We start from the raw sequence: 23,509 nt of genomic DNA, 5'->3' as shown, positions 1-23,509 counted from the left end.
ACATTGTATTTTTCTTACATTAAAAGTAGGTTTTTAGCCGTAGCGCTTATGTTTTTTTTACATTTCTATTATCACCACGTGCTAAAACGCTTCTGTCTTGATAGGTTACGGCTGCCCGGTTCAAAAATGGCGACGGAGAAAGTTCCACTGGGCAGAGGTAATTAAAATAAATGTCTCCGCCCCCTTCTGCTGATTGGTTGCTGGGACGCGGCTTGGGGCGGAGCGATGCTAGGTGCCTTGGCTCCAGCTAGCCGGCGCGCATGCGCGGACGTGTCAGAGTGGCGCTGCTCGCTTGGGATGGTGACTGTATTGGGGTTGTCAGTGGAGCCCTCACTGCTGCTGCTCGGAATACAGCGCGGAGCCGGCCGCGGGCGTGCTCCCCGGGCTGGGGCGACTGACACCCGGATTTCCAGAGGAGCACTAGGAGCAGCCGGCAGGAGAAGGGGACAATCCCCTGGGGAGCAGTGACATCCAGCAGCCGCACAGCCTCGGAGGGAATGATGAACAGGTTCAGAAAGTGGCTGTACAAACCCAAGGTAGGTGCTGAGCTGCTGCCGGCAGGACCGGCCCCCGGGGGCCCAGACAGGAGCTGCCAGGAAGCAGCAAAGAGCAGGAGACAGCCAGCACAGGGGACAACACAGTGCTGCTCCCGAGCTACCTCCTGCATTATACTCCAGAGCGGCACTCACTGTTCTGCTGGTGCAGTCACTGTGTACATTACTGATCCTGAGCTACCTCCTGCATTATACTCCACAGCTGCACTCACTGTTCTGCTGGTGCAGTCACTGTGTACATACATTACTGATCCTGAGCTACCTCCTGCATTATACTCCACAGCGGCACTCACTGTTCTGCTGGTGCAGTCACTGTGTACATTACTGATCCTGAGCTACCTCCTGCATTATACTCCACAGCTGCACTCACTATTCTGCTGGTGCAGTCACTGTGTACATACATTACTGATCCTGAGCTACCTCCTGCATTATACTCCACAGCGGCACTCACTGTTCTGCTGGTGCAGTCACTGTGTACATACATTACTGATCCTGAGCTACCTCCTGTATTATACTCCACAGCGGCACTCACTATTCTGCTGGTGGGTCACTGTGTACATACATTACTGATCCTGAGCTACCTCCTGCATTATACTCCACAGCTGCACTCACTATTCTGCTGGTGCAGTCACTGTGTACATACATTACTGATCCTGAGCTACCTCCTGCATTATACTCCACAGCTGCACTCACTATTCTGCTGGTGTAGTCACTGTGTACATACATTACTTATCCTGAGTTACCTCCTGCATTATACGCCAGAGCTGCAGTCATTACACTGTGTACATACATAACATTCCTTTATCCTGCACTGATCCTGAGTTACGTACCCCAGAGCTGCACTCACTATTCTGCTGGTGCAGTCATTGTGTATATACATTACTTTACTGCTCCTGATCTATGTCCTGTTTTATACTCCACAGCTGCACTCACTATTCTGCTGCTACAGTCACTGAGTAAATAAAGTATATTACATTACAGATACTATACTAAACCTAAGATACATCCTGTATTATACTCCAGAGCTGCACTTACTATTCTGCTGGAGGAGTCACTGTGTACATACATTACATTACTTATCCACTTATCCTCTGCTGATCCTGAGTTATATCCTGTATTCTACTCCAGAGCTGCACTCACTATTCTGCTGGTGGGTCACTGTGTACATACATTACTGATCCTGAGCTACCTTCTCCATTATACTCCAGAGCTGCACTCACTATTCTGCTGGTGGGTCACTGTGTACATACATTACTGAACCTGAGCTACCTTCTCCATTATACTCCAGAGCTGCACTCACTATTCTGCTGGTGGGTCACTGTGTACATACATTACTGAACCTGAGCTACCTTCTCCGTTATACTCCAGAGGTGCACTCACTATTCTGCTGGTGGGTCACTGTGTACATACATTACTGATCCTGAGCTACCTTCTCCATTATACTCCAGAGCTGCACTCACTATTCTGCTGCTGCAGTCACTGTGATACCTTACTTATCCTGAGCTATATCCTGTATTATACTCCAGAGCTGCACTCACTATTCTGCAGTCACTGTGTACATACATTACTTATCTTCTAGTCTTATATACCGCACTTTTATAACACAGTTTGGGTGATTGTGCCCCCGTGCTCCTGTAGTATTCTCTGTATCCTGCACTTATAATATATTAGTGTGGAGTCCCGACTATGTCTACACTGAGTAAAAAAATTAGCTGCAGGGAGAAAAACTCTTAAAGGGACAGTCTCGTCTCGAACATTTGAGGCATGTGAGACCCCGTCTTCCTGGAGCTCAGCTGTCCTGAGAGGAGCGATCGGTGGGAATTTTCGAGGATCTGTTTTCATTTGTTTGGGATATTAAATATTCCTGAACGAGCAGTTTTTGAATTTCCTATACAAAAAAATAGAGCACTGTTCACCTGTAGCGACGTCTTCTAGTGATGGGTCCCCACTCTGAGCCGCACGTCTTTAAGGGGTTATTTCCCATCTATGAAGATTGATCTAGCCGGATAGAGCTTGTAAAATCAAGCACTTCTGTAATTTACTGCTTTTTAATATTTTCAGCCATTCTTGAGATATTAAAACTTTTGCTTAGTTAACTGCTTGTTGCCTAGGAGACCGACCACCACTGCTGTCTGTCTTGTAAGCACTCGGCTGAGGTCGGTCATTAATAGGAGGTAACAGGGCGCCTCAGCCAACCTGCCAGCTTCAGAGCAGCGCTTACAAGCTCAATAAAGAAATTCTTAAAAGTACTGTGTATATTCTGCTGTCCGGCAGCGGTGGTCGGTTTCTATGTCAACGAGCTGCAAGCAAAAGTGTTAATATCTCAAGAATGGCTGAAAATTTTAATTAGCAGTAAATGGCAAAATTGCTTGTATTTATGAGCGCTATCGGAAAACATGGCTATTTATGAAGATGAAAGTATCCCTTTAAATCCCTTTAAGACATTTGTCTCTTGTAGATAAATGTCCAGGAAGGAGAATTTACCATTAAGGTGAAAAGTCAGGAAAGTCACAGCTGTATCGGAAGATTCATGAATGGAGAAATAGTGAAAAATAGCACAAATTGAGGCAATAAATGAAAAATAGAAAATAATAAAAAAAATAAATTAAAATAAAGTAAAAAAAATAAAAATAAAATAAATATATATAAATATATATTTCTAAACAAAATATTTGGTGCATTTTAGTTTTTTTCTTCCTCCTGTTTCCTCAAGACTGTTAGGCTATGTGTCCACGCTGCGGAAAATGCGCGGATTTTGCCGCGGATTTCTCGCGGAAAAGCCGCGGATTTTCCGACAATCTGCAGCAGCGGCACTTCCCAGCCATTTCTATGGCATTTTGTAAATGCTGTGTCCATGCTGCGAATTTTTCCGCGGCAGATTTGCCGCGGATTTTGATCCGGAAAAATCTGCAGCATGTCAATTATTGTTGCGGATTTTGGTGTGGATTTTGGCTTTAGAATTGGGAAAAAAAAAAAAAAAAAATCCGCATCAAAATCCGCGGCAAATCCGCAGCAAAAATAAGGTGCGGATTTGCCGCGAAAGTCGCGGATTTTCATGCAGAAAAATCCGCAGCAACATTCTACCGTGGACACATAGCCTTAGACATTTGCACAAGTAAGTTTCTGCTAAATTTGTAAAAAATAAATAAATATACAATAAAAAATAAAATATAATAATAAACAAACAATAAATATAAACAAAAAATATATAGAATTTTTTTATTGTTTATATTTGTTTATTATTATAATATATATATATATATATATATATATATATATATAATATAATAAACAAACAATAAATATAAGCAATAAAAAATATATATTTTTTTATTGGTTTATAGTTATTTGTTTATAATATGAAATATAATAAAATATAATAAAATAAATATAAACAATAAAAAATATATTTTTTTACTGTTTATTGTTTGTTTTTTATTATATTTTATTTTTTTCTATATATATATATATAATATATATATATAATGTAAAAAATGTAATAATAAACAAACAATACATATAAACAATATATATATTTTTTAATTGTTTATATTGTTTGTTTATTATTATATTTTATTTTTTTATATATATATATATATATATATATAATATATTTAAAATTGGGTATAAAAAATTCATAAAACACAATATATAGGGAATATATATAATATAATATTTTTTTTTTATTTATTTATTTTTTATCCACCACTGACAGGTCCTGATCGTTGCTGGATTAGGAAATTCTGAATTATTGGATAGTTAAAAATAAAAGAAAAAAATAGAAGTCAGTAAGACAGAGAAAAGGGTAAAAATTTGGTAAAATAAATTTACTTGAGTTTTTTTTTTTCTTTCTAATTTTGGAATAAAGGGATTGCACCTTGCCTCAGTTTTTGGCTGTTTGCCATAGAGTCTCCGCCGGTGTTCTCCCCCCCCCCCCCCACTTCACCTGCATTTTAGCCGCTCTCCCCCTTCCAGTATGCACATACGTAGCATAGCACGGGCATGTAATCTGAGCCCGTGTTATCTGCTCTGCTATAACATAAGCCTCTGCGTGCGCAGAACAAGGTGATAGGTGATGAGAATCCGAGCCGTGTGTTATACATGCAGCTGGATTAAAGAGGTTCTGCAGTTACTAGAAGGGTCCACAAATATTTAGCAGATCGGTCTTTCCCCTAATGTTTCACCAACCCCCAAAAAACGACTAGCTGTACTCTGGGGAACGATGGCCCTTTAAGCGTTTACATTTTATGACAGCGCCTTGGAGTTAAAGCAAAGTGTCTGGACAGGACGGGTCCTCCAGAGAGGGCCACGCTCCTCACTCTGAGATTTGGACACCGAACAGAGCACTAGTTTTTATTAATGTATATAATTTTTTTTTTTTAAACCATAAATGCCCTTTAGACAGATTTTTTTTCCCACCAGCTGGGAAAAGGAAAAACATAAATTATATGTGCTAAAAATAATAGATGGTTACAGTTTTCATTTCATTTGTTCTTTAAAGGCTATGGATCTGTGAAAATGATTTCTCCAAATATCAGTTGTTACCTTTAGTAAAATTGCACTCATTTTTAGTCTACAGTGTTTGTTCCTTTATTTTCGGACTCCTTGATATGCAGCTTGTGCCCTGATCCACATGTCTGATCGTTCTCTTGTAGGAGTTTCTCTCTCAGTAATATAGGCTGGGAGTGAGCACAGCTTCTATCCTGCACTTATTTATTCCATGCTCCTTGTCTATAGCTTGTTTTCTCTGCCCTCCTTGTAACTGTAGATACTTTCTATCCTCTCCATGAGAGGTTTGTTTACAACCGTCTCCTTCCTATTATCTCTGAGAGAAGGGAGTGTGGAGGGAAGAGAGTCGGGAGAAGGAGCTTTGACGGATTCGTATCATTTTGCAGCATCAAAATGGTAGAAAATTCATAATGCAGACTATTTTAGAAAAGTAGCTTAACTTTGCATATATTAAGCAAAAAGACTAATGTTTTATTTATTTAAATGTTTTTTATTTTATTTTTTTCATATATCTTTTTTTATATTTTATTTTTTTTATTATTTTATATTTTTTTTTGCTTTTGTCTAAGCTGTCCCTTGTCTATGGAAGTTTGTACAGATTCTTTACCCTTACAGGTTTTTTTTTCGCAATTTCCAATATATATTTTTGCAGCAATTGTTAGGTTGTTGGAATTCATCGGTCTGGATCCTGTCCTCTACTTTTATGCTCATCTGAGATCATAAAATGAGACTTGATTGATTCCCTAGTTTTCAGAGTATTCTGAGCTTGTTACCTACTACTACCACCACATATAGCGCTATTAATTCTGCAGCGCTTTACATACATTGGCAACGCTTTCCCCATTGGGGCTCACAATCTAGAGTCCCTATCAGTATGTCTTTGGAGTGTGGGAGGAACCCGGAGGAAACCCACGCAAACACGGGGAGAACATACAAACTCCTTGCAGATGGTGTCCTTGGTGGGATTTGAACCCAGGACCCCAGCGCTGCAAGACTGCAGTGCTAACCACTGAGCCACCATCCAATGCTAACCACTGAGCCACCGTGCTGCCTCAGTGTGAATATAGACATTTAATCCTGTCTGCCAGGAAGAGCAACGTGGGGGCAAAGTCCGGGAGCTGGATCATTTCTGCTGATCTTGTAGATTTCTTTGTATATCTTCTATTTTTTTTTTCTCCTCTACGACCACCATGAGGAAAAACCCTTATAGTGGTCGTATAGGAGAAAAAATAAAACAAAATCAGAAGAAATCACATTCTCTTGATGCCTGGCCCGGCTGTGGGTCTCGCTTTTTTTTGAGGGGGGGTGTCTGAAAATCCACGGGAGGTTTCGCTGGCTGTGAACAGATTTCCGTCTTAAGGTATGTGCATCCGCTGAGTATGTGGTTGCGAAAGTTTTTGCGTCATGGCAAAAAAATATCTGCGCGTTTTTGACGCTTCTTCGGTGCATTTTGTCCATGCATTATGGGGTGGAAAAACCCTGAAAGAATTGTCAGTCTGTAGATTTATTTCTGCACCAAATCTGCAAGGGGAAAAAACCCAACATGCGCAAACCTTGCTGGCATAAGAATTTGCTTGCAGATTTGTGACAAGTTGTGCTTGCGTTTGTGTGCAGTTTAGTTTCTGCACTAAAAACATATTTGGACCTTGTGCACACGCTGCGTTTTTCTTGCATTTTTTTCATGCTTTTTTTCTTGCAGATTTTAATCAATACTACAAAAAAAATCACATCCCAGTAAAGTCTATGAAGAGTCCTGACTTGCTGAGCACACACTGCTTCTTTTTTTCCTTGCAGATTTTGGTGCTGAAAAAAGAAGCGATGTGTCAATATTTCCAGCATTTTCCCTATCTCAATAGTTTAAAAAAACATAAACGCTGCAAAAAAAGTGCCTCTTTTCAGCAGCTTTTTTTCCTTCCAAGAGATGCAGTTTTATATACAGAAAAAAAAATGTGCTATGTGGGCACATACCCTAAAAAACTCAATAAAAAAACAGATGGTGTGCACACAGCATTAAACCTCATTCAGCCCCCCCTTTTTTGTTTTGCTTTTTTTAAAAAAATTTTTGTCTTGAATGCAAATAAAAAGCCTTTTTCATAAGTGTGCCAGATCCAATTTTCATCCATTTGTATATTTTTACTATCAGATTTTGAGCTAAAAAAAGAGAAAAAAAAATTTCCAAGTTTCTACTACCTATTTCTTTTACTTGAAATAATAATTTTCTCTTCACACTTTGCTTTCGGCACAGAATGCTCCTTTGCAGCAATTCCAGCTTTGCAGAGCTTTGGCATTCTAGCGGTTAATTTGCGGAGGTAATCTGGAGATATTTCGCCCCATGCTTCCCCCTCCCACAAGTTGGATTGGCTTGATGGGCACTTTTTGCACCATACGGTCAAGCTGCTCCCACATCAGCTCTATAGGGTTGAGCTCTGGTGACTGGGCTGCCTCTCCATTACAGATAGATACCAGCTGCTGCTTCTTTCCTAAATAGTTCATGCATAATTTGGAGGGGTGCTTTGGGTCATTGTCCTGATGTAGGATGAAATTTGCTCCAATCAAGCGCTGTCCACAGGGTATTGCATGGCGTTGTAAAATGGAGCCTTCCTTATTCAAAATCCCTTTTACCTTGTACAAATCTCCCCCTTTACCAGCACCAAAGAAACCCCAGACCATCCCATTACCTCCACCATGCTTGACAGATGGCGTCAGGCACTCTTCCAGCATCTTTTCAGTAGTTCTGCGTCTCACAAATGTTCTTCTGTGTGATCCAAACACCTCAAACTTCGATAACACTTTTTTTCCAATCTTCCTCTGTCCAATGTCTGTGTTCTTTTGCCCATATTAATCTTTTCCTTTTATTAGCCAGTCTCAGATATGGCTTTTTCTTTGCCACTCTGACCTGAAGGCCGGCATCCCGGAGTTACTTCTTCACTGTAGACGTTGACACTGGCGTTTTGCGGGTACTATTTAATGAAGCTGCAGTTGAGGACCTGTGAGGCGTCGATTTCTCACACTAGAGACTGTAATGTACGTGTCTTGTTGCTCATTTGTGCAGCGCGGCCTCCCACTTCTCTTTCTACTCTGGTTAGAGCCTGTTTGTGCTCTCCTCTGAAGGGAGTAGTACACACCGTTGTAGGAAATCTTCAGTTTCTTGGCAATTTCTTGCATGGAAAATCCTTCATTTCTAAGAACAAGAATAGACTGTCGAGTTTCACATGAAAGTTCTCTTTTTCTGGCCATTTTGAGAGTTTAATGGAACAAACAAATGTAATGCTCCAGATTCTCAACTAGCTCAAAGGAAAGTCAGTTTTATAGCTTCTCTAATCAGCAAAACTGTTTTCAGCTGTGCTAACATACGTGCACAAGAGTTTTCAAGAGATTTCTAAACATCCATTAGCTTTCTAACACAGTTAGCAATCACAATGTACCATTAGAACACTGGAGTGGTGGTTGTTGGAAATGGGCCTCTATACACCTATGCAGATATTGCATTAAAAACCAGACGTTTGCTGCTCGAATAGTCATTTACCACATTAACAATGTATAGAGGGGATTTCTCTCTCTCTCTCTCTCTCTCTCTCTCTCTCTCTCTCTCTCTCTCTCTCTCTCTCTCTCTCTCTCTCTCTCTCTCTCTCTATATATATATATATATATATATATATATATATATATATATATATATATATATATATATATATATATATATATATATATATATATATATATATATATATATACTAACCATCTTTGTATTACTATTATATAATATTAATAATAATAATTAAGTTGTATGTATAAAACAATAATTTAATAGTACAAATATAATAATGTGTGTGTGTGTATATATATATATATATATATATATATATATATATATATATATATATATATATATTATGATGTTAATAATTATATTTTTATTTTGTTTTTTTTTTTATTATTATTTATTCCTTTGTGGCATGGATATATTTAGATGACTGGACCTGTATATAGCTTCCCCTTACAACTGTGACCGGCGGATGATGTATATAGCCGTTATATATAGATGCAGGCTACTTGGGGACGTTACTCTCCGGAGGACGCCTGGTGAAATCTAGGGCAAATATAATCCAGCACTTGTCACGTTCAGCCGCAGTGACCCCCCCCCCCCCCCACCCATCCACCAGCACAATAATTACCTGTGCCCAGAAGCTCGGCTAACCCACTTATGTAGATCAGGTATTATTACGCTCCGGTACATTATACTGCGCTGACCTGTTATTCCTTGTGAGATCATTGCCTTCCGTGCCAAGGAATCTGAGCTTGGTCTGCCAGGTCATCCGTGCTGTGCGGCTCTGATCTCATGCTTGTAAAGTGAAGCTTCACTGTAAGTATCGCATTATCCGATGCCGTTCACAAGCACCTAGCTCCTCCATACGGAGCCTGCCGGGAAGTGCTAGACACTTTAATAGTCCAATATATCAGTCACTCCTGTTAGTTTGCCATAGCTTAGCCTGCTTGTGTTCTCAGTCTGCGCTATTAAGTAGATTACTTTTGTCCTGATGATGCTGGTGTACTTATCCTGAAAAATCCATATCAGAATTTCTGTAAAACCGTAATACAATGAGACTTTGAGTCCAGCTTCATCAATCTACAGTCTACCCATCCTGACACTTGCAGCTTATACTGAGCTGTGTGAGATCTCAGCAGGGAGGAGGGACATTAAGAAGCTGTAAACATTGACGTTCGTCCCCACCAATGTGATCTAAGGATAGTTCAGTATCTTAGTTCTTAACATCCTTATTATATGAAATTGATCAGATGTTGAAAAAATTAATGTTACCGATTCTTGACATGTCAGGGTAGAGTCTGGGAGTGCCGAGGGCCAGCCCCGCCATCTCCAGCCGGCCGCTGCGCCCCGCCATCTCCAGCCGGCCGCTGCGCCCCGCCATCTCCAGCCGGCCGCTGCGCCCCGCCATCTCCAGCCGGCCGCTGCGCCCCGCCATCTCCAGCCGGCCGCTGCGCCCCGCCATCTCCAGCCGGCCGCTGCGCCCCGCCATCTCCAGCCGGCCGCTGCGCCCCGCCATCTCCAGCCGGCCGCTGCGCCCCGCCATCTCCAGCCGGCCGCTGCGCCCCGCCATCTCCAGCCGGCCGCTGCGCCCCGCCATCTCCAGCCGGCCGCTGCACCCCGCCATCTCCAGCCGGCCGCTGCGCCCCGCCATCTCCAGCCGGCCGCTGCGCCCCGCCATCTCCAGCCGGCCGCTGCGCCCCGCCATCTCCAGCCGGCCGCTGCGCCCCGCCATCTCCAGCCGGCCGCTGCGCCCCGCCATCTCCAGCCGGCCGCTGCGCCCCGCCATCTCCAGCCGGCCGCTGCGCCCCGCCATCTCCAGCCGGCCCATGAAGAATAAATGGAGCAGAAGTGAACATGCTTGGAGTCCGCTCCAATCAGATGCCCAAGTATTTGAACCCCAAACCATCCAGACGTTATCCCCATTTCAAACTTGGCACAACCCCCCTGCAACAGGAAAGAGCTAAAACAAGACCATTCACAGCTTCTGCATCTTGTGGCCCCCCCTATGCTCTCAACTTATGCTAAATGCACTCTGGGGGTACATAGCATGTCTTATGGGGTATATTATTTGTACACATGGTGCATAACCTGTGCAAAAGCCTGCCTCTATCCTCCCATAACAAGTTAAAACTCCTTTCGGTGCGCATACAGCTCCTGTCTACACTGTTGTGCTCTCTAATTTGCCAGCCAATCTTTTATGAGTGGATTATTCCTGTTGATCATCATTCTGCTAGCACTATAGGTGCTGGGACTTCCTTTCATTCACTTAAAAGGAATCTGTAAGTAGGATCTATCCTTCTAAATCTAAGCCATCTATCAGGTCATAGAAAGATCAACAGGAATGACACCTTGTTATCGTCAACCTGATGTCTTATTACTGAGAAATTCACTTTATTCTTTAATATGTAAATTAGCTGTTACGATCTATGGGCCGGATATAGATCTCCCTGGGAATCTGCCTCTTGAGATTATTGTAAATGAAAGGGAGAGTTACCAGTGTGAGACTTGTTCGTCTGGAGAGCAGACTGTCAGCCGTTACATGTCTAGGGCTTTCTGTCCGTTAGAGGTCTCGGGCTTTCTGTCCGTTAGCGGTCTCGGGCTGTCTGTCCGTTAGCGGTCTCGGGCTTTCTGTCCGTTAGCGGTCTCGGGCTTTCTGTCCGTTAGAGGTCTCGGGCTGTCTGTCCGTTAGCGGTCTCGGGCTGTCTGTCCGTTAGCGGTCTCGGGCTGTCTGTCCGTTAGCGGTCTCGGGCTGTCTGTCCGTTAGCGGTCTCGGGCTGTCTGTCCGTTAGCGGTCTCGGGCTGTCTGTCCGTTAGCGGTCTCGGGCTGTCTGTCCGTTAGCGGTCTCGGGCTGTCTGTCCGTTAGCGGTCTCGGGCTGTCTGTCCGTTAGCGGTCTCGGGCTGTCTGTCCGTTAGCGGTCTCGGGCTGTCTGTCCGTTAGCGGTCTCGGGCTGTCTGTCCGTTAGCGGTCTCGGGCTGTCTGTCCGTTAGCGGTCTCGGGCTGTCTGTCCGTTAGCGGTCTCGGGCTGTCTGTCCGTTAGAGGTCTCGGGCTGTCTTTCCGTTAGAGGTCTCGGGCTGTCTGTCCGTTAGAGGTCTCGGGCTGTCTGTCCGTTAGAGGTCTCGGGCTGTCTGTCCGTTAGAGGTCTCGGGCTGTCTGTCCGTTAGAGGTCTCGGGCTGTCTGTCCGTTAGAGGTCTCGGGCTGTCTGTGCGTTAGAGGTCTCGGGCTGTCTGTGCGTTAGAGGTCTCGGGCTGTCTTTCCGTTAGAGGTCTCGGGCTGTCTTTCCGTTAGAGGTCTCGGGCTGTCTTTCCGTTAGAGGTCTCGGGCTGTCTGTGCGTTAGAGGTCTCGGGCTGTCTGTGCGTTAGAGGTCTCGGGCTGTCTGTGCGTTAGAGGTCTCGGGCTGTCTGTGCGTTAGAGGTCTCGGGCTGTCTGTGCGTTAGAGGTCTCGGGCTGTCTGTGCGTTAGAGGTCTCGGGCTGTCTGTGCGTTAGAGGTCTCGGGCTGTCTGTGCGTTAGAGGTCTCGGGCTGTCTGCGTTAGAGGTCTCGGGCTGTCTGTGCGTTAGAGGTCTCGGGCTGTCTGTGCGTTAGAGGTCTCGGGCTGTCTGTGCGTTAGAGGTCTCGGGCTGTCTGTGCGTTAGAGGTCTCGGGCTGTCTGTGCGTTAGAAGTCTCGGGCTGTCTGTGCGTTAGAAGTCTCGGGCTGTCTGTGCGTTAGAGGTCTCGGGCTGTCTGTCCGTTAGCGGTCTCGGGCTGTCTGTGCGTTAGAGGTCTCGGGCTGTCTGTGCGTTAGAAGTCTCGGGCTGTCTGTGCGTTAGAGGTCTCGGGCTGTCTGTCCGTTAGCGGTCTCGGGCTGTCTGTGCGTTAGAGGTCTCGGGCTGTCTGTGCGTTAGAGGTCTCGGGCTGTCTGTGCGTTAGAGGTCTCGGGCTGTCTGTGCGTTAGAGGTCTCGGGCTGTCTGTGCGTTAGAGGTCTCGGGCTGTCTGTGCGTTAGAGGTCTCGGGCTGTCTGTGCGTTAGAGGTCTCGGGCTGTCTGTGCGTTAGAGGTCTCGGGCTGTCTGTGCGTTAGAGGTCTCGGGCTGTCTGTGCGTTAGAAGTCTCGGGCTGTGGGCCCGTTAGAGGCCTCGGGCTGTCTGTGCGTTAGAAGTCTCGGGCTGTGGGCCCGTTAGAGGCCTCGGGCTGTCTGTGCGTTAGAAGTCTCGGGCTGTCTGTGCGTTAGAGGCCTCGGGCTGTCTGTGCGTTAGAAGTCTCGGGCTGTGGGCCCGTTAGAGGTCTCGGGCTGTCTGTGCGTTAGAGGTCTCGGGCTGTGGGCCCGTTAGAGGTCTCGGGCTGTCTGCCCGTCGCAGGTCTTTTGCTGCCGGCCCGTCCCTTGCAGGTCTTTTGCTGCCGGCCCGTCCCTTGCAGGTCTTTTGCTGCCGGCCCGGCCCTTGCAGGTCTTTTGCTGCCGGTCCCTTGCAGGTCTCGCGCCGGTATCATCCCCTGAGGTCTATGTCATCACCGTGGCTTATTTACAGCTTTGCCCCTTCTAAGGTTTCTTTCCATCGCGGCGGTATTTGCCCCTTAGTATTGGTCGGACCCCCACCTAGCGACATGCCATCACTTCTATGAGATGGAAATACCTCTTTTTTTAACTTCTGTAAAGTCCTGCTGATGATTTCCCAATCCGCTTTTCACAGTAGCTTGTGAAAATGACTCGTCACCGCGCAACAAAATTGTTGGCAAAAACTGTTAAAATTAAGCGAGCGAATCTTTAGTAGGTTTTAATTTTGCTGAATCTGCTGAAAAATGTCAATTCTGCCAATCCTGCATTTTAATGAATCATTAGCTAAACCATAGAGATTTTAAGGCTTGATACAGACGTGTGCCAGCTCCTTCTCAAACGCTCATAAGCGCGCGCTGACACTGAACAAGCAGGAAGCTGCATAAACAAGCGTGTGAGCGCACACCTGCACTCTGAGGTCGTCAGCAAATTAGGGGGAAGCTGATGGGCAGAAAATGACCTGTGAGAATCAATTTTTTTTTTTTTTTTAATGTAGTTAAATGGTTTATCCAGCTCCACGTCTACATTGGAGGAGCGTTGCCTTTGACCTAATGACCCCACACACCTGCCAACACACATCCTACCTGCAGATCATTTACTCATTGGGCTGGGGAGTGGGAGAGCAGATTGTTTTACATACCATTTTGTTTTATTTTTAATATTAGAATTCTGTTTTTGTTAATTCAACATTTCCAGATGGTGTTGCGCCCTGGGCCATTGGGGTGGAGTTTTGCGCCCTAGGCCGTTTGGGCGGCGTGTTGCGCCCTAGGCCATTTGGGCGGCGTGTTGCGCCCTAGGCCATTTGGGCGGCGTGTTGCGCCCTAGGCCATTTGGGCGGCGTGTTGCGCCCTAGGCCATTTGGGCGGCGTGTTGCACGCTGGGCCATTGAGGCGGTGTGTTGCGCCCTAGGCCATTGAGGCGGTGTGTTGCGCTCTAGGCCATTTGGGCGGCGTGTTGCGCCCTAGGCCATTTGGGCGGCGTGTTGCGCCCTAGGCCATTTGGGCGGCGTGTTGCGCCCTAGGCCATTTGGGCGGCGTGTTGCGCCCTGGGCCATTTGGGCGGCGTGTTGCGCCCTGGGCCATTTGGGCGGCGTGTTGCGCCCTGGGCCATTTGGGCGGCGTGTTGCGCCCTGGGCCATTTGGGCGGCGTGTTGCGCCCTGGGCCATTTGGGCGGCGTGTTGCGCCCTGGGCCATTTGGGCGGCGTGTTGCGCCCTGGGCCATTGGGCGGCGTGTTGCGCCCTGGGCCATTTGGGCGGCGTGTTGCGCCCTGGGCCATTTGGGCGGCGTGTTGCGCCCTGGGCCATTTGGGCGGCGTGTTGCGCCCTGGGCCATTTGGGCGGCGTGTTGCGCCCTGGGCCATTTGGGCGGCGTGTTGCGCCCTGGGCCATTTGGGCGGCGTGTTGCGCCCTGGGCCATTTGGGCGGCGTGTTGCGCCCTGGGCCATTTGGGCGGCGTGTTGCGCCCTGGGCCATTTGGGCGGCGTGTTGCGCCCTGGGCCATTTGGGCGGCGTGTTGCGCCCTGGGCCATTTGGGCGGCGTGTTGCGCCCTGGGCCATTTGGGCGGCGTGTTGCGCCCTGGGCCATTTGGGCGGCGTGTTGCGCCCTGGGCCATTTGGGCGGCGTGTTGCGCCCTGGGCCATTTGGGCGGCGTGTTGCGCCCTGGGCCATTTGGGCGGCGTGTTGCGCCCTGGGCCATTTGGGCGGCGTGTTGCGCCCTGGGCCATTTGGGCGGCGTGTTGCGCCCTGGGCCATTTGGGCGGCGTGTTGCGCCCTGGGCCATTTGGGCGGCGTGTTGCGCCCTGGGCCATTTGGGCGGCGTGTTGCGCCCTGGGCCATTTGGGCGGCGTGTTGCGCCCTGGGCCATTTGGGCGGCGTGTTGCGCCCTGGGCCATTTGGGCGGCGTGTTGCGCCCTGGGCCATTTGGGCGGCGTGTTTCGCCCTGGGCCATTTGGGCGGCGTGTTTCGCCCTGGGCCATTTGGGCGGCGTGTTGCCCCCTAGTCCATTGGGGCGGCGTGTTGCCCCCTAGTCCATTGGGGCGGTGTAGTGAGTCTGGCCAAATGGATGTGTACTCTCTCCTGAGCGGTGCACCTCTAGAGGGAGGCTTTCAGCGATCAGTGGAGGTTCTCAGAATCCGGATCTGCTTGCAATTATTAGTGCAATAAAATATCTAAAAACATTAGAAAGGTTTAGTTCGTCTTCAAATGAAGTAGCCCCTTCTCCCCTCTCACAGCAGGACAGTATAATGACCTCTGCCTCCACCCTTCACCTTCCTCATTGCTCCTTGTGATGAGACAGTGAAGGGTTATTATAAATCCCATCGTCATACCATTTCCAGGTCTCGCCTCGCCCTAGGCGCGCTTGTTTTGACATATACTGCAGCTAACGTATATGTGTATTAATAGTTAGCTATGGTGACTCATGGGTATAAGATATATGATGAGCAGTAGCGTCTTCCTTCTTGCTACATGACTTTGGAGTTTTGTTTTCTGTGCCGTCTGGGAAGTGACCGACCTGAAAGCTGCAGGGTGACTGTGCACGACCGCACAGGAGAGTAGCGTCTGAGAACCTTAGATCTAAACTGAAGGAAGCAACAACTCTGGATGTAAGATTTCTATTATCTGGCTCGAAAAATCCCTTTAGTGGCCTCCACATTCCAGAATGTGCTGGACATCAAGTACCCTTAAGGAGGACCTGCCACTCGCCATAAATATGTATTTTTATACCTAATATAAATGCCGCTGTTCTCCCGATTCCGATGATGTTTTTCTTTTGTTTGTGCTCCTCTCGGTTGCTGAAATATGGCCCTTTCTTTTCTTTATATAAATCTATTCTTGTTATACAAGTGGGCAAGTCCATGGATTTGACCACTCCCAGTTGTAACAAGACTAGATTTACGTACAAAAAAGAAGTGACCATATCTCGGGAACAGAGAGGTCCAGGAAGAAAAGAAAAGTGACGCCAGATTCAGGAGAGCAACAGCATTTACGCCAGACAAAAAAAAATAAAAAATTACATATTCTTGGAAAATGTAAGGTCACTGACACGAATTGCATCACTCCTGTATGTAACACACAAGACACAACACTCTCACCTGATTTGATATAACTCCTATACATTGGATGAAGTGATCCTAATAATTTTGGTGGAATTGAGAAAAGATCAAATGTGTATGGCTCCTCCCAACCCTTCCCTGACTGAAGAAAAGGAGGATTAGGCATGTTGGATTACAACATGCCCAATCCCTTTTTTTTTTATTTTTAACCTTAAGGCAATATCTGGTAGTGGCCTATTTTTCTTTTCATTAAAATAAACATCCATGCATATGGGGAATTCAGAGAGAAATACCTCATAATTTCTGTAGCGCCTGCATACCTGCACTGCAGGGATGCCGACTCACTCACCGCCACGGCCGGCCCACACCACGCTGCTTGACTTCCCCGCGGTCATCCACGTGAATGTTCTCAGCTTCATCACCACACAAGTCCTCCGGGAGTGCTCCTTGGGCAGGCACGCTTGCACGCAGCTGCCATTCTCTGAAATGGGCAGCTCGTCATTTCCCTGAAGTACCTATCGCTGAGAGGCACTGGTTACTTAAGGCACTCTCTCACTAGGGCAGGTGCCTGAGCAACGTGTCTAGTTAGTTAGTGTTTGTTCCCTAGCCAGCTAGTTGTCAGGTCCCCTTGTCCACGGCCTGTTCCTGTGTCAGTGTTCATTCCTGTACTCTGCTCTGCTGGTACCTTGGTGCCTTTCTGTCCTGGCCATGTTATTAACAGAGAGAAGTAGAAAAGGGCTTTTTTTCACCGCGCCAATGATCACTGATGAAATTGTAGGATTAATGTAACTTTATTTTGCACTGGTCTTTGTGTTTCTGGAGGCTCAGCTCCTTTCCTCAGGACCGACAGGCACAAGAAACATCAAATCATTTGATATTTCTTGTGCCTGTCGGTCCTGAGGAAGGGAGCTGAGCCTCCAGAAACGCGTAGACCTGTGCAAAATAAAGATACATTAATCCTACAATTTCATCAGTGATCATTGGCGCGGTGAAAAAAAAGCCCTTTTCTACGTCTCTCTGTTATCAGCCGCCTGGGGTACTGCTGCCGTGATTTGGATTTTACGTGCCTTTACAGGAGTTGTGACTTTTACAACTCCATTTGGTGAGTAGGATTGCTTATTGTGTTTACCCCGTATATATTGGGGTAAGACCCTATTGCGCTTTTATTTCCACAGCTTTTTTATCTTCTGGCCGTGTTATTGGCCTCAACCGTTACGGTGGTACCTGTCTGTACTAGTGACTGTGTATGTCCATCCTGACCATGCTACCTCCCTCAGCCGTCCTGGTAGACCCTGTCTATACTAGTGACTGTGCCTGTCAGTCCTGGCTGTGCTACCTCCCTCAGCCGTCCCAGTTGTTCCTGTCTGTGCTAGTGACGGTGTCTGTCCGTCCTGGCCGTACTACCTGCCTCAGCCGTCCCGGTGGTCCCTGTCTATACCAGTGATTATGCCTGTCAGTCCTGGCTGTGCTATCTCCCTCAGCCGTCCTGGTAGACCCTGTCTATACCAGTAACTGTACCTGTCAGTCCTGGCTGTGTTACCTGCCTCAGCCGTCCCGGTGGTCCCTGTCTATACCAGTGATTATGCCTGTCAGTCCTGGCTGTGCTATCTCCCTCAGCCGTCCCGGTGGTCCCTGTCTATACCAGTGATTATGCCTGTCAGTCCTGGCTGTGCTATCTCCCTCAGCCGTCCCGGTGGTCCCTGTCTATACCAGTGATTATGCCTGTCAGTCCTGGCTGTGCTATCTCCCTCAGCCGTCCTGGTAGACCCTATCTATACCAGTAACTGTACCTGTCAGTCCTGGCTGTGTTACCTGCCTCAGCCGTCTCGGTGGTCCCTGTCTACACTAGAGACTCTGCCTGCACCTGTGTCTATCCTTGCCCTGGAGGTCAGCTGCCACAGTCCCGGTCACTGCCCTGTGAGTGGCACCTGGCGTCTGCCTCATGGTGGGCGTTTAGTCCACCCCCCCCACTAATGGGTTAGCCTATGTACTCCCTGTGGTCCAGTGGGTCCCTCAGCTTGCTGCTTTACAATCTCTGGCGGCAAGTATTACAATTGGTCCCGTAACTGATGTTGGGTAGCTCCATCAAGTCCAACCTTTCTCCATAACTTCTACACTCTCTATCACTAGATTATTAATAACCCACAATCCCTTTTAGTTGTGAAAAAAACATCCAGCCGCCTTATAAATTCTGATATAGTTGCTGCCATTACTACCTCTTGCAGGTGAGGATTCTGCAGTCTGGACTGCTCTAACTGTAAAGAAGCCTTTCCTGTTTAGCTGCCGGAATAGTCTTTACTCCACATGTAATCATGTACTTTGTGATTCATGGTTTTTCATAGCTCTGATTTTTGTTTTTCTTATGCTCCGCTCATGCTTTGATGTTTGGCATTATTATACTTGGCTTTGTAGCACATGGTATTGATGTGGTATTCTGCAGGACATGTTTTTGGGTGGTTGCCGTAAGACAATGATGATAAGTAGAGAGGTGATAGTTTGTTGGGCAGGACAGGAATGTGTTGCTCATCGTGGAAAGGTTACAGCTGGTTTAGTGACTCTGGCATAAATCATAATCTTTATGGGAAATTATAGCATTCCTGCTGCATTGAAGTTAGTGCTGATGAGAGATCATAATGTTCTTTATAGCCATTCCCTAACGCACCTTGCCCCATATATACTGCTTTCTGCATGCCAAATGGAGGAGTCATTTCTTCTCAATGACTTATTAAGCTTTTGCAACCACCTTTTTCCAGCTGTGTATTCTCCTCCTGCACCATGACATTGCAGTGTTTCTGGCCACAATCTTTCCCAAAAACCTGTCCCTTTTAATCCAACCATTTTAAGACACCAGTTTAGCAATTTTTAAAGGGATTTTCCATCAGTTAACTTCCGCTTGACACCTCAGTAATCCTTAACATGGCCATGGAGTAGAGTCGAGGAACAGATTGGTGGTCTATGGTTGCCATTTTGTGCCTACTTGCTGGTTGTCCATGGTTGCCATTTTGTGCCTACTTGCTGGTTGTCCATGGTTGCCATCTTTTGCCTACTTGCTGGTTGTCCATGGTTGCCATCTTTTGCCTACTTGCTGGTGGTCCATGGTTGCCATTTTGTGCCTACTTGCTGGTTGTCCATGGTTGCCATCTTTTGCCTACTGGCTGGTGGTCCATGGTTGCCATCTTTTGCCTACTTGCTGGTGGTCCATGGCTGCCATCTTTTGCCTACTCGATGGTGGTCCATGGCTGCCATCTTTTGCCTACTTGATGGTGGTCCATGGCTGCCATCTTTTGCTTACTTGATGGTAGTCCATGGCCGCCATCTTTTGCCTACTTGCTGGTGGTCCATGGCCGCCATCTTTTGCCTGCCTGCTGGTATCCCTGGCTCCTATTCAGATTAGTAGTCCCTGCAGTAGGAAGTTCCAAAGTCTGTGATTACAAACCAGCACTTATATCCAAAATTGAACGGTTTGCATGTTTCCAGGATTTATTTTGTAGGTTTACTCTTCATGGAATATTAAAGCGCACCAATCACCAGGATTTTCCTATATAACCTAAAGCCAGTGCTATAATGGCACCATCAGGCTGATTCTATACATACCTTTAGTTGTCAGCTAGGATGTATAGGTTTTGAAACACAAACAAGTAAAGTTTGTAAAATCACCAGCTTATTGAATGACAACAGCTGCCGATCAGCTGATAGCTGGGGTGGGTATTCATAGTTATCCCCTCCCCCTGTTACTTATGCTAATTCTTTTATGGAATCATTTTACTTTGTGACTAAAAGGACCTGTGCTGATGTCATACCCATGTCACCAGAAGGGGTGGGGCCTCAGCCAACATAGCTTATACCAGGAAGCAATATTTTTCTGTTAGCTGAGACCATGCCCCTTCTGGTCACATGGGTATGACATCAGCACAGGTTTATATGTTTCATATGCCTCATACAAAGCAACTCCTTTGTTGCCCTGGCGGTGTGCTTGGGATCAGTATCATGCTGAAAGACCCAGCCATGTTTCATCTTCAATGCCCTTGCTGATGGAAGGAGGTTTCCACTCAAAATCTCACGACACCTGGCCCCATTCATTCTTTCATGTACGGATCAGTCGTCCTGGTCCCTTTGCAGAGAAACAGCCTGAAAGCGTGATGTTGCCACCCCCATGCTTCACAGTAGGTATGGTGTTCTTTGGATGCAACTCAGCATTCTGTCTCCTCCAAACACGACGAGTTGTGTTTCTACCAAACAGTTGCACTTTGTTTTCATCAGACCATATGACATTCTCCCTATACTCTTCTGGATAATCCAAATGCTCTCTAGCAAACTTCAGATGGGCCCGGACATGTACTGGCTTAGGCAGGGGAACATGTCTGGCACTGGAAGATCTGAGTCCCTGGTGGCGTAGTGTGTTACTGATGGTAGCCTTTGTTACGGTGGTCCCAGCTCTATGCAGGTCATTCACTAGGTTCCCCCCGTGTGTTTCAGGGATTTTTGTTCACAGTTTTTGTAATGGTTTTGACCCCACGGGGTGAGATCTTGTGTGGAGCCCCAGATTGGGGGAGATTATCAGTGGTCTTGTATGTCTTCCATTTTCTTATTATTGCTCCCACAGTTGATTTCATCTCACCAACCTGCTTGCATATTGCAGATTCAGTCTTCCCAGTCTGGTGCAGGGCTACAATTTTGTTTCTGGTGTCCTTCGACAGCTCTTTGGTCTTCACCATAGTGGAGTTTGGAGTGTGACTGTTTGAGGTTGTGGACAGGTGTCTTTTATACTGATAACAAGTCCAAACAAGTGCCATTACTACAGGCAATGAGTGGAAGACAGAGGAGCCTCTTATAGAAGAAGTTACAAGTCTGATAGAGCCAGAAATCCTGCATGTTTTTAGATGACTAAGTACTCATTTTCCACCATAATTTGCAAAAAAAAATCTTGCTAAATCAGACGCGGTGATTTTCTGGATTTGTTTTCTCATTTTGTCTTTTATAGTTGTGGTCACCTATGATGTCAATTACAGACAAATATAATCTTTATAAGTGACATTTGGACTGTAGATCAGCCTGGAAGTGTGAAATGCACTGCAGCAATAAAGAATGTTACTTCTTTTTTTTAAATTGTGAAAAGTTTATTCAGAGGGTCATTTATTATTCAACCCCTCAAATCACCAGAATTCTGTTTTGGTTCCCCTAAAGTATTAAGAAGTATTTCAGGCACAAAGAACAATGAGCTTCACATGTTTGGATTAATTATCTCTTTTCCAGCCTTTTCTGACTAATTAAGACCCTCCCCAAACTTGTGAACAGCACTCATACTTGGTCAACATGGGAAAGACAAAGGAGCATTCCAAGGCCATCAGAGACAAGATCGTGGAGGGTCACAAGGCTGGCAAGGGGTACAAAACCCTTTCCAAGGAGTTGGGCCTACCTGTCTCCACTGTTGGGAGCATCATCCGGAAGTGGAAGGCTTATGGAACTACTGTTAGCCTTCCACGGCCTGGACAGCCTTTGAAAGTTTCCACCCGTGCCGAGGCCAGGCTTGTCCGAAGAGTCAAGGCTAACCCAAGGACAACAAGGAAGGAGCTCCGGGAAGATCTCATGGCAGTGGGGACATTGGTTTCAGTCAATACCATAGGTAACGTACTCCACCGCAATGGTCTCCGTTCCAGACGAGCCCGTAAGGTACCTTTACTTTCAAAGCGTCATGTCAAGGCTCGTCTACAGTTTGCTCATGATCACTTGGAGGACTCTGAGACAGACTGGTTCAAGGTTCTCTGGTCTGATGAGACCAAGATCGAGATCTTTGGTGCCAACCACACACGTGACGTTTGGAGACTGGATGGCACTGCATACGACCCCAAGAATACCATCCCTACAGTCAAGCATGGTGGTGGCAGCATCATGCTGTGGGGCTGTTTCTCAGCCAAGGGGCCTGGCCATCTGGTCCGCATCCATGGGAAGATGGATAGCATGGCCTACCTGGAGATTTTGGCCAAGAACCTCCGCTCCTCCATCAAGGATCTTAAGATGGGTCGTCATTTCATCTTCCAACAAGACAACGACCCAAAGCACACAGCCAAGAAAACCAAGGCCTGGTTCAAGAGGAAAAAAAATCAAGGTGTTGCAGTGGCCTAGATCAAAAAAACACCAAAAGGGAGCCAAGACAAATGATATGTGCACACCTATCACGCCTGACCTGGGTTTCTGGCGTCATTTATAGGTTACAGTTCAGACACTGTGCATTTCACTCATTATATGATGGGCTCCCAGTGCAAGCCTTATTAGTGTGCATGTCTTATGCTAAGCAGCCGCCCCTCCCCCCTAGTGTGGAGGTTGAGTGGCTGTGACATCAGCATCTTGCACCTCGGCTGCAGCCATCTTTATGAGGAAGGCTCACCACATTCTGTGTGTGCACATATCATTTGTCTTGGCTCCTTTTTGGTGTTTTTTTTATATAGTTCTTAGTGGTTTTTCTAACTAATTCAGTGTAGGGACTCGCAAGTGTGAGAATCCTTGACGAACGGATTGCGAGCTTACATATTTTGGGCCAAAATATAAACTAATATCTCACTATTTGAGGTATGGCACATTTTATCCATTTTTGCAGGATGTGTGTGGACCTTTTGAATTCAGGTGGTTAAATGGTGAGCCTGTCATGTGTTATGTACTCATAGTGCTAACTGACCCGCCTGGACCTGGTGTTGTGCGTCATTTATAGGCCATTATTCAGACACTGTGCGTCTCGTGTATCCGTGCGAGATGCACCTATATAGTGCTGTTTTGCCCGCCTGACCTGGGTTTCTGGCGTCATTTATAGGTCACAGTTCAGACACTGTGCATTTCACTCATTATATGATGGGCTCCCAGTGCAAGCCTTATTAGTGTGCATGTCTTATGCTAAGCAGCCGCCCCTCCCCCCTAGTGTGGAGGTTGAGTGGCTGTGACATCAGCATCTTGCACCTCGACTGCAGCCATCTTTATGAGGAAGGCTCACCACATTCTGTGTGTGCACATATCATTTATCTTGGCTCCTTTTTGGTGTTTTTGTTGCAGTGGCCTAGTCAGTCTCCTGACCTTAACCCAATTGAAAACTTGTGGAAGGAGCTCAAGATTAAAGTCCACATGAGACACCCAAAGAACCTAGATAACTTGGAGAAGATCTGCATGGAGGAGTGGGCCAACATAACTCCAGAGACCTGTGCAGGCCTGATCAGGTCTTATAAAAGACGATTATTAGCTGTAATTGCAAACAAGGGTTATTCCACAAAATATTAAACCTAGGGGTTGAATAATAATTGACCCACACTTTTATGTTGAAAATTTA

The 23,509-nt window shown here is 46.5% G+C and overlaps 1 protein-coding gene across 5 annotated transcripts in view; it reads left to right on the top strand.

Moving 5' to 3' along the window:
• Window positions 1–288: 288 nt before the first annotated feature.
• The window catches only part of ZFYVE28 (zinc finger FYVE-type containing 28), a 249,508-nt gene continuing 226,287 nt past the window's right edge, over window positions 289–23,509 (top strand). For all 5 annotated transcript variants that reach the window (XR_012753477.1, XR_012753471.1, XM_075346814.1 and 2 more), the window contains exon 1: window positions 289–536. Coding sequence is in view for 3 of the 5 variants with exons in the window: in XM_075346814.1 (XP_075202929.1) it covers window positions 498–536 (39 nt within the window). In the remaining 2 variants the exon portion in view is untranslated. The remainder of the gene's footprint in view (window positions 537–23,509) is intronic.

This window comes from Anomaloglossus baeobatrachus, chromosome 1 (genome assembly GCF_048569485.1).
Source record: "Anomaloglossus baeobatrachus isolate aAnoBae1 chromosome 1, aAnoBae1.hap1, whole genome shotgun sequence".
NCBI lineage: Eukaryota > Metazoa > Chordata > Amphibia > Anura > Aromobatidae > Anomaloglossus > Anomaloglossus baeobatrachus.
Note: the sequence above shows the minus strand (reverse complement) of the source record. Positions and strands in the feature narration are given on the sequence as shown.